We start from the raw sequence: 11,430 nt of genomic DNA on the forward strand, positions 1-11,430 counted from the left end.
ACAGAGAGAAAAAGTTGGGTCCAGGCCCAAAACGAACATGGTCAGTGAAACTTTGGGGTACAGAAAGTCATGTGGGCCGCGGCCCAAAACTCTCAGCCCATGCAACACATGGTCACATCACAGCCCAAACTGGCAGCACGCTTTTCTACACGGGCCCACCGTTCCCACGTGCGGGATTTCAAACCCAATTAGGGTTTCTCGAGTCGTCATCGAGCTCGGGCACGCTCTCGGGCAGCCATATATTTGCTGCCCGTTGGTTTGTCACTCCTCAATCCCTCTCCTCCCGCTTCTTCAACCCATTCGAAATACACATATTTGTATCTCTATACATACATCATCTATATCTCGTTATATATATACGACTTAGAATCAAGCCCCCCGTCTCTCTCACTTGCAATTTGTTTTCATCTCAAGCAACCAGATAGAGTGAGAGAGTATATTTATAGAGAGAGAGAGAGAGGGAAAAACCCTAATTCCTCTATTTCTCGTTCGAAGTGTGTGGGGTCAGTCAGATTCTCGCTTGAGGTACGCTTCTACTGTTCATCTCGATCTAGGGCCTTGAGATTTCTGTTCTGTGGTTAGATCCCAGTTTGCATCGGTGTTTGTCGGTTGTATTTAGTGTTTTTAGGGTTTTACGTTTGCTGTTGAAATCGAATGGGCTGACGACGGGGTCGTTAGATAGTTTCTGTGCTCGAATCTTACTATTTTTTTCGTTGGTTTTGGCTTAATCGGTTATGCCCTACTATGAATCGTTGTTTTATTGATGTGTTTGTTTAGGGTTTAACCTTGTTGACTTTTGGTAGTATTTATCCTCCGTAACTCATCTGGGCACAGCGTTTGGATAGTGTTTTGTTTACCTAGTATTTTTTATGAATTTTTTTTGGGTTTTAGTTTATTTGCTGGATATAAATTTGGAAGGTGAAGTTTGGGGATTTTTGGATGTGCTTTTGTTTTAAAGGGTGAAAACCCTTTCTTTGCACTTGAGACATTTGAAAGCCGGATTAGGTAGGCCGGATTGGAGGATGGTCAAAATTGTCCTCCTTGTCTGTCGTTTGGCAGTGGGGTTCAACCATTGGTAGATGTGGCAATCCCATGGGGGTGGGGTTAGTGGGGACATCGGCCACTTGAAGTGGGTTAGTCCAATTCCTTATGCACCAATCCAACACAATCCAGTCAGTTCCTCCCAAATCACGCCAAAATTGTCTTCTGTCAGATAAGGTTTTGGGGGTTTTCTTTGTACAATGAAGACTTCTCATTTTCAGAAACTATTCTCCTTCCAAGCAAGCATTGTCAAGTCTAGTTAACTGTTCATTGCTTTGGATTCTCATTCACAAGTTCTGTAACGCTTCACAGTTAACTGATGCTATAATAAACCTGATGAACAGACCTTCCCTAGAAATTGCTAAGGCGTAGAGAACCAGTGTTCTTGTGTCCTTTTGATTTCTTATTTTTACCATTTGTAGGTCTAATTCGTGTAAAATTCTTACATGGCAGCACATAAGTGTGCTAAACATTTCTTCTTCTCCTACTAGACTTTTTCCTAACACCTACTTCCCTTGCTCTTTTAACTGCTTCTCTACTCTTGGCTGTTTGTTTACCCATTTTCTATAGTAAATTTCATTTTCCTTTCGTCACCAAAATGTTGTTATGGTGGTTTTGAAAAAGTTAGGCTCTATCTGCCCTGACAAAAACAAACATGATACAAATGTAGTGTTGCTGTTGAAAGAAAGATGCATCTTGTGCAGAATGATACTGACTAGCAGTTTTCTTGAAGAATGTATATACCATAAGAAAGATAAAATTGCCTTGTTCATTTTATTGATCGAGACTGCAAACAATTTATTAATAGTTAAGGAAGTTCGAATTGACAGACATAAATAGCAACGCTGTGATCATATCGGGATTTGTATGTGTAATGGTCTTTGGTCCCAACCCAAAGTGGTGTCACTGTTGCAGCATTTGACCTGAACTTGTTTCCTTTCTTTCATTCTCTTTGTAATAATTTTCTGCACCGTCTGCTCATTTTCTCCTTATGCAAGCAATGCCAAAGTTCCTTAGAGCCAAGCACCTGGAGTGATAAAGAGCAGCACGAAGGTGGTTTTGATGGGAGGGTCTATCTACTGACCTCTAAACTTTGAAATAACACTTGAACTGATATGTTTGCTTCTTTTATTATGTGGTCTCTCCCTTGTTGTATTGTCTCTTCTTTGTTGTCTATACATCATTCTAACAGTGTGCACCGTTTTACCAAATTGTAATGCAGGAACAAAATGGCTCTGGAAATCACCCAATTTCTTTTGTCTGCTCAATCAGCTGATCAAAAGGTCCGAACTGAGGCAGAGGGTAATCTCAGGCAGTTCCAAGAGCAGAACCTGCCATCTTTTCTTCTATCTCTGTCAGTTGAGCTCTCAAACAATGACAAACCACTAGAGTCCCGAAGATTGGCTGGTATTGTGCTTAAAAATTCATTAGATGCTAAAGATGCTGCTAGGAAGCAACAACTCTTACAACAGTGGGTAGCAATTGATATTTCAGTCAAATCGAAAATCAAGGAGATGCTCTTGAGCACTCTTGGATCTTCAGCTACCGAGGCAAGGCAAATTTCTGCTCAAGTAATTGCAAAAATTGCTTCTATTGAAATCCCTCGAAAGGAGTGGCCTGAACTCATTAGATTGTTGCTCTTCAATATGACACAACAAGATAGGCCGGCTTCATTGAAACAAGCGACCTTGGAAGCACTAGGATATGTGTGTGAGGAGATATCTCACCAAGACCTTGTGCAAGATGAAGTCAACTCTGTTCTCACTGCTGTAGTCCAAGGCATGAACGTAACGGAGTACAGCCCTGAAGTCCGCCTTGCCGCAACTAAGGCTCTTTATAATGCTCTAGATTTTGCACAGACCAACTTCGAAAATGAGATGGAGCGTAATTACATTATGAAGGTTGTCTGTGAGACAACTGTGGCCAAAGAACCTGAGATTAGACAAGCTGCTTTTGAATGTCTTGTCTCTATAGCATCAACTTATTATGAGGTTCTCGAACCATACATGCAAACAATCTTTGAGCTTACATCAAAGGCAGTTAAAGGGGATGAAGAAGTCGTTGCCCTTCAAGCGATTGAGTTTTGGAGCTCTATTTGCGATGAAGAGATAGAACTTCAAGAGTTTGAGGAAGTTGATGGTGGGGATTCTGGAACTTCACATTCCCACTTCATTGAGAAGGCTCTGCCATCTTTAGTTCCTATGTTGCTAGAGACTTTACTAAAGCAGGAAGAGGATCAGGATCAAGATGATACTACTTGGAATGTGTCCATGGCCGGCGGGACATGTCTAGGTCTTGTTGCTAGGACTGTTGGTGATGCTATTGTTCCCCTTGTAATGCCGTTTGTGCAGGCTAACATATCAAAGGGTGATTGGCGATCCCGTGAGGCTGCTACTTATGCCTTTGGCTCAATCCTTGAAGGGCCAGGTGTTGAGAAGCTTGCCCCCATGGTCCATGCAGGCTTGGAATTCCTACTTAATGCGATGAAAGATGAGAACAGCCATGTGAAAGATACAACTGCATGGACGCTTAGCCGTATTTTTGAGTTATTGCACTCTCCATCTAATGGATTTTCTGTGATTTCTCCGGCAAACCTCCAGCGGGTTTTGGGGGTTTTGTTGGAGAGCATTAAAGATGCTCCCCATGTTGCTGAGAAGGTTTGTGGGGCCATCTACTACCTTGCCCAGGGTTATGAGGATGCTGGTGGCCCTACCTCCTCTCCTCTCACACCATATCTTCCGGACATCATAACCTGTCTTCTCGCGACTGCTGATCGCAGTGACGGTAGCGACTCTAAGCTCAGGGCTTCTGCTTACGAAACCTTGAACGAGGTGGTTAGGTGTTCAAATCTTAAGGAAACGTCTCACATCATTACACAACTACTCCCTCTCATCATGAATAAGTTGGCACAGACTGTTGAGTTCCAAATTGTATCCACCGATGACAGGGAGAGGCAAGGAGATTTGCAAGCTCTTCTTTGTGGTGTCCTCCAGGTTATTATCCAGAAGCTTAGCAGTGCTGATGAGACTAAGGCTGTAATACTTCAAGCTGCCGATCAAATCATGGTATTGTTCCTCAAGGTTTTCGCTTGTCGTAGCTCTACGGTGCATGAAGAAGCAATGCTTGCGATTGGTGCACTGGCTTATGCCACTGGACCAGAGTTTGGAAAGTATATGTCGGAGTTTTATAAGTATTTGGAGATGGGTCTGCAGAATTTCGAGGAATACCAAGTTTGTGCCATCTCAGTTGGTGTGGTGGGTGATATTTCTCGCGCTTTGGATGAGAATATCTTACCATACTGTGATGGGATCATGACCCTCCTTTTAAAGGATCTCTCGAGTGGTGAACTACACCGGTCTGTCAAGCCCCCCATATTCTCCTGCTTCGGGGATATTGCTCTGTCGATTGGAGAACACTTCGAGAAGTATCTTGTTTATGCAATGCCAATGATGAAGGGAGCTGCTGAGATATGTGCCAGAATGGACAACAGTGACGAAGAGATGGTGGAATATGGGAACCAGCTCAGGCGCAGCATCCTTGAAGCTTACTCTGGAATTCTTCAGGGATTTAAGAATACCAAACCTGACCTGATGGTGCCCCACGCTGCCCATCTGTTGCAGTTCCTAGAACTAGTTTGTAGAGACGGTCAAAGGTATATTTAGTGTTATTGTTTCTTTTCTTCTTTTTTCCCCTTCTGCTTCCCAAATCTCTCGGTGACAATGCTGCTTGTTTGTGCGTTTGCATATTGCGACCAGTTTCCAAAAGAAACGGCCTTCAAGTTAACTACGCATGGTTTCTCAAGATTGCGTTCATGTTTGAAAAATTCGTAAATTGTGTGTTCAAAACCATCAACCGGCTAAGTTTCTTAAATTTTCAGAAGACCGTAAGTTCTTAACCAAACCGTGATATAGTTTCTAATAGCCGCTAGCTTGGTTCTTTGCAGGGATGAAAGTGTTACGAAAGCAGCAGTGGCGGTGTTAGGTGATCTTGCAGATGCACTCGGTTCAAATGTGAAGAATTTGTTAAAGGACCGTACTTTCTGCAATGAGTTTTTGGTGGAATGCCTTCATTCAGATGATGAACAGCTCAAGGAGACTGCAACTTGGACCCAAGGGATGATTGGACGTGTTTTTGCTGTCAGCGGGTAAAAATGAACTTTTTGTTAGTTGCCATTTCTCTTGGTTCATGAAACTAAGCATGTTTTGTTTTGTTCGGTAAATGGTCAAGAGAGTCGGGGTAGTAAGAAAGAAGAGGTCTGGGGTTCTTTCTCGTGTCTTGTATGTCTTAGGTATAAGTTTCTGAACTGATGAAATGTTTTATTATCTTCTTTGTTGGGGGTCAGAAAGGTTCTTGTTAGGAAAAGCCATCGTAAGGGCCACACTACCTGTAGGTGGCCTGATATTCTTGTTAACTCTATTTAGTTTTATGCATCCACTAATCGGTGGTTTGTGTCGGTCTATTGTTGTCCTCATCTTTGCTTTTGTTATATGGTTTCAATATCCTGTATGGCTTCATGGGTCCACATGCAGTTGCAGATTTTGGGGATCTTGCTGGTTGATGTAGTATGAAATTCTAACATGGCTTCTTGTTTGTCAGTATTCACGCTGAATCACTCACAAGCCTACAAGTTTTGTCGAATCCATTGAAACGGGTGGTTTTTATTCTTCTTCACACGTTTTTATGCTAAATTACATCTAAATGCCATATATATCAGTGAATTCTGGTAGTTTCTGTTCCGTAAGGATAGGAAGTTCACTTGCCTTCGGTTTCTTGTAAAAGAACATCGTGATAGGATAGGGGTGTTTGAAAGAACTAAGTATACAGATATAGTTTTAGTGCGGGCCAACGTAACTATAAGCTCCATAACTACATGCCCTCTCTTTGAGCGGGCTGGTTTGACTGACTCGGTCGCTTTCAATGCAGCCCAAAGGGCGGTTCGGTGGCTACATCCCCAGGATTATGTGTTTACCAAGTCTCGCTGTCTCACTAAACCACTTATTTTGGATTCTGATATCATACGTGACCTATACTAGCTTACCAGAATGCTCGAAAGGACACGACTGTTGATCGAAGCAGCACATTTCTTCCAACGTGTTTAGAATTATTATTATTATTTTTTAATCGGCATGTGTTTAGAATTCTTACGTTGAGAGATGCCATACTTAGGCCGTTGTTGTGATCACGATTCACAACTATCCCCAGAAGTTGTGTGGTGGGTTTTGGTTGCCCCTCACGTGTATCCATTTTGAATGGTCGGAATTCACTTGACTTTGAGCCCAGCTGCGTGGGCCTTTAGTTGTCGTGTGAGAAACGTTTGTATCTTTAGTTAGGGCATGTACTAAATATTTATACTGTAGTAGTATTTATTTTCTTCTCATTTACTCCTCTCCTTTTTCTTTTTCTTTTTTGCGTTAAAAGTCTCATCTCTAGCCAGATTTGCTATTCTTTCGACAAGTAGAATTCTAATTCATGGTTTTCTAACTTGTGATCCACCCGATAGGAACTCGTTTAAGATCAATTTCGAAGCTTAACAAACTTTGGAACTCGTAAAATTTTCAAATAAAACTTGCAGCAAACTAAATATCCTGCCGGGGACGACTGTTATTCATTTTTTACTCTCTATGCTTCTTTTTAAATACCCAACTTGTAAATTCAAATTTTTATGAAGATGTTATCATTACACTATAAAATTGTACTAACTTTTCATAGTTTCTTGAACCTCTCGTGCACTAATTGAAGACCCTAATTGTAACTCTTCATTATACTTTTATCTCATAATAGAATCTATTAAGAAGGGCAAAATGGAAAATGTGCTAGCTTTAATCCAATAATTTTTTAAAATGAATATTTATTAAAGGACAATTCAAAATAAAATACTGAGAGAGTAGAAAGGCCACGGGAAGTAGTTGAACTTTTAGGTTCCCAAGAAATTTGGCTTGTGTCGACTTTCATATGCATATAGGTATAAATTTTTGTGTAACTTTTCAATCATTTTGAAAGGTAAAACATTTTGCTTCTGGACAAAAAGCACAGTATGTATGTTAATTTCCATGCTCATTTATTGTCATGAGGATTATCCGGCTCTATTTGGCTTTTGACCTTTTGGATAAGATAGGGTTGATAACTAATTTAACCGATTAGAATTTGAACTTGGATTCGTTTGTTAAAAGCTTGATCTAGATTGATTTATTACATAACAAATCAAGCTTGAATGTTTATTTAAAGCTTGATCAAGTTATTCAACTCGTTCAACGTTGGATGTAAAAAATTAAAACTCCTTAAAATTAACTTGTGATCCGTTCGATTAAAGCTTACTTACGATTGACTCGCCCCATAAATAAACTGAAATTTGAATGTACTTTCAAAATTTGTTAACTTTTGAAAATCAAACTTAAACAATTAATTGCTCAACACATTTTGTTTTACCTCTGGACCTATGATTATAGAACCATTCTTTGTATTCATTATTGAAAATTGATTTTCACACTCCTCTTTTATCCAACTGCACTTCATCTTTTGTCTTCATTCATATAGAATTACAAAACTACCCTTCACACATTTTCTCTGTCACACTTGAAAAGGATAATCACGTAATTTCACATCACTACAAAGCAAAACAAAAAGTAGTGCATTTGGGATAAAAGGGAGTGCAAAAATCAATTCCCTTTCAAAATTAAACTACAAAGAATATATGAATAATTATACAGTATACAATCCCTATCAATTTCCCTAGTCAGCAATTACCTAGGTGAGTTTGGTAGGTGAAATTACTCTATTGCCATTCCTCAAAAAAACCCTATCAACTCCTAATACAAAAGGTCAACATATTAATAAGAGCTCCCTATCTGCCAGCTTCGAATGAACTAGATGATATTTGCCCTATTGAAGACGACGTCGTCACCCCATCACGCGAGATAAAAAATCTGGCCATAGTTTCTTGAACCTGTCGTGCACAAATGGCAGACTCCAATTTATCAATCCCCGGAAGCAAATCATCTCCATTCAAATACCTCAGGATTTCCCTCATGCTAGGCCTTGCTTCTGCTTTAGGGTTGGAACAAAGAAGCCCTAGGCCCAAAACCAATTCCATCTCTTCGACCGCGTACCCGGGACCCAGATTCGGATCAACAACGTCAACCATCCCACCCGTTTGAAGTCGCTCGATGACCCAATCCACTAGTATGACCCGGCCTCTTTCCGGGTGGTCGACGATGGGGCCCCTCCCGCAAGCCACTTCTAGTAGCAAGACCCCGTAGGCAAACACATCAGAGCTCGTGGAGGCCTTTCCGGTCTGGGCCAATTCGGGTGCGATGTACCCGATTGTGCCCACGACATTTGTGGTTTGTGAGATTGTCCCATGGTCATATAATCTGGCCAGCCCAAAATCCCCCAGCCTGCCATTCATCTCCCCATCTATCAACACATTGCTGGACTTGACATCTCTGTGGACCACCACTTGGGCCCACTCCTCATGCAAGTACACTAGCCCTGCAGCAATCCCTTTGATTATGTGAAATCTTTGCTCCCAATTCAAAACAAACCCATTTTTGGGGTGGTAAAGAAGAGAATCAAGGCTACCATTTGGGATGTAGTCATAGACCAAAAGCAAGTCATTTTTTCTCTTGCACCACCCTTGGAGATTCACCAAGTTCTTGTGCCTCAGCCTCCCCAGACACTCGATTTCTGCCGCGAATTCCCTCATCCCATGTACCGAGTTATTCGACATGATCTTCTTGACCGCGATTTCTTCTCCCGTGATTGGTAAAGCGCCTTTGTAGACTGCGCCGAACCCTCCGGTTCCCAGCAACTCGCTCTCTTTGAATCCCTTCGTCGCGACGTGAAGATCCTTGTACTTGAACCGGTGAGGGCAGTCCAACTCCCACTCTTCGAGGTTTTCGAAATTCAGCCTCCTCCTGTATGCCATGACAATCAACAAAGCCGCCACCAAAATAACAACCACAACCGATAAAGCGCCAAGTATCGCCTTGATCTCGGGTTTGAATCTGGAACTTTTTTTCTCTACCGGTACGACTGGGAGTTTCGAAAGATTCAATGGAGGAGCGGCCCCGTTCAACCCAAAACTCCAACCCAATATGTAATGAGCGCTTGATTTGTTCCCAGTGGCCGCGGAGAATCCAACGTACATATTCTCCAAGAGGACAGGGGACAAGTCGATGTCTTTCGAAATGAGGGGTCGAATCGGCTTTGGTTTTGATATAGGAGATATCGTAACGTTCAAAACCTGATTCGACCCATCGTAATCTACCCACGCTTGAATCGGATCTCCGCTCTCCAACGTCACTTCCTCCTTATTGTCGCTCCCATCGACGTAATAGAAAGCCATTTCTTTAACGTCCGACGACATGGTATTGATGTTGACTCCTACATGGTTTCCTTCCCCATCGTATTCATCGTTAAACCCGTTAACCGTATCGAATTCCACCGCGAAAAGGTGGTTCGATGACTTATTGTTGTTTGTAGCGTTGAGGATGCCGAGGTAGTGTCCTGCCTCTGCGCCGGGGAATTCCATCGCGGGAGAGATGGTGAAGGCGAGGCCGTGGCCACCGCGGCTCGAACCGGAGGGGACTATTTGGAAGACAAAGTGAGTACTAAATGAGGAAATGGTTTTGTTGGGATTTGAGGAAGAAGAAGAAGTGTTGAGGTGAAAAGGAATGGGGTGGGGGTAGAAAGCGCGGCCAATGACCTTCTGGGTTTTGTCTGTGAGCCTGAGTGCTCCACTGGGTTTGAGCACACTGGCTTTGAGCACAGTTGGGCGTACAAATTTGAGATTTGATTGGTTGAAACCATTGTAGATGAATGGAACAGGTTGATCAGATTGTGCTACAATCGAGGAAGAAGAGAGGAGGAGGAGGACGACGACGACGACGACGAACAATGGAATGGGAGTAGCCATTGGAGTTTATCTTTGGCAGTTTGGACACACGGCTGAGACCTTTTTATGTACACATGAATTAAGTTATAGGAGAGAGAGAGAGACTTGGGATTGAGAGAGAGAGAGAGAGAGAGAGAGAGAGAGAGAGAGACTTGGGGATTGGTCAAAGTTAACATACTTTGTAGAAGTTCTAATAAGGAGGCGTAGATGATCTTTACAGAATCTTACCAACACTTTAAGACACGGAATCGGCAAATTATTAGTACTCCCGCGATAACATATGGCAATGTCTATTGATATTCCCTGCAAATAAATATTGTCACCTCCAATAGTCTACTAACAAAAATAAATGATGATGTCTCTATTGTTTGGAATAAATTACTAGTAATCTCTTGTAATAAGGATAAATTAAAAATCCCAAGATCAGTACAGAATATCCACAGTTTCTTATGTTTTGTCTTTGAGTAAATAATTAGGCGTACCACACAGAAAACGTCACTTGGTATTCTGATAACGGTGAATAATTAGTCAATATAAATACAGTAGAAAAGTTAGTCAATATGAATACAGTAGGAAAGTAGAATAGAGAAGTAAGAAATTTAGCTACATGTGTTTTAGAGCTCATTTTTTCTTTTAGGGAGCTTTTACACTAAAGTGCCCCACCTTAGTTGGAGATACTACTGTATCATTGGTTTACTCTTACCACAAAGTGCACTAGGTGTTCGGGGTTGGCAGCATCATGTTGCGCAGTTTGGATGTCGTCCGTTCGGCAATCTAACAGTTCAAATCTCATCTTCGCTCATGTTGCATCCAAACCGTTCATTACTGAGATGAGATTTGAACCATTGAATTACCGAACGAACGGCATCCAGCTGAGCTGGAAGGTGCTATGCAGCAGCTGCACAACACTAACTCCAGTTAAACTAGAACTATGACAATAAAAAACACTAACAATATCCATGTAATTCTCAATCGATGGGAGTAAAGTAGTGTATGGGTGGGAAGACCGGATACGTACAGATCTAAATTTTGACAGCATATATTCAAAGTGATTGCTCTCTGAAAACATTACCGTTGAAATAAATAGCAGCTCTCATATACCTCTAAAATTGAGGAATTCAAGGATGTTATGTCGTGAAACTATGTCTTCATATCAAAGATGAAAATCACGGAGGGCTGTTTACATCCTAAAATATACCACCTAATAAGAAAACTACATGTGGCACCAAATAGTATATCATCCAATCAAAACACATCATAATTAAACCTAAGATATAGAAGATTAGCGGGTTTAATGACGATGTTATACGGTATCGTTTAGATTGGAAACGACCACGTTTGGTTAACAAATAATAGATGTTAAGACGATAATTAAGCGTAACCGTTGATTAACTCTTAAAACCATCGAACGGTGTCATTAAGGACGTTTCATAAGAGAAATCAGTTATGTTTGTATCAAATCATCTAAATAATCCATATTGAAGCACTAATCCATG

At 41.4% G+C, this 11,430-nt stretch overlaps 2 protein-coding genes across 3 annotated transcripts; one reads left to right on the forward strand and one right to left on the reverse strand.

The window, feature by feature from the left end:
• Nucleotides 1–218: 218 nt before the first annotated feature.
• On the forward strand, nt 219–5,498 carry LOC131326073 (importin subunit beta-1). The gene is made up of 3 exons (XM_058358663.1): nt 219–525; nt 2,264–4,693; nt 4,985–5,498. Exons 2-3 carry the CDS (start codon nt 2,271–2,273, stop codon nt 5,187–5,189), a joined length of 2,628 nt encoding a protein of 875 aa, XP_058214646.1. The 5' UTR covers nt 219–525; nt 2,264–2,270; the 3' UTR covers nt 5,190–5,498.
• Nucleotides 5,499–7,675: 2,177 nt separating this feature from the next.
• LOC131326074 (probable L-type lectin-domain containing receptor kinase VI.1) lies at nt 7,676–9,978 on the reverse strand. 2 transcript variants are annotated; one of them, XM_058358665.1, is made up of 2 exons: nt 8,620–9,978; nt 7,811–8,529 (listed from the first exon to the last, which is right to left on the reverse strand). In XM_058358665.1, the coding sequence occupies exons 1-2, from the start codon at nt 9,953–9,955 to the stop codon at nt 7,883–7,885; spliced, it is 1,983 nt and encodes a 660-aa protein (XP_058214648.1). In that variant the 5' UTR covers nt 9,956–9,978; the 3' UTR covers nt 7,811–7,882. The 2 variants fall into 2 exon arrangements, with proteins under 2 accessions (XP_058214647.1, XP_058214648.1); XM_058358664.1 differs by having other exon boundaries at nt 7,676–9,977.
• Between the last annotated feature and the right edge of the window lie 1,452 nt (nt 9,979–11,430).

The sequence above is a fragment of the Rhododendron vialii genome, chromosome 5a, assembly GCF_030253575.1.
Source record: "Rhododendron vialii isolate Sample 1 chromosome 5a, ASM3025357v1".
NCBI classification, from domain to species: Eukaryota; Viridiplantae; Streptophyta; class Magnoliopsida; order Ericales; family Ericaceae; genus Rhododendron; species Rhododendron vialii.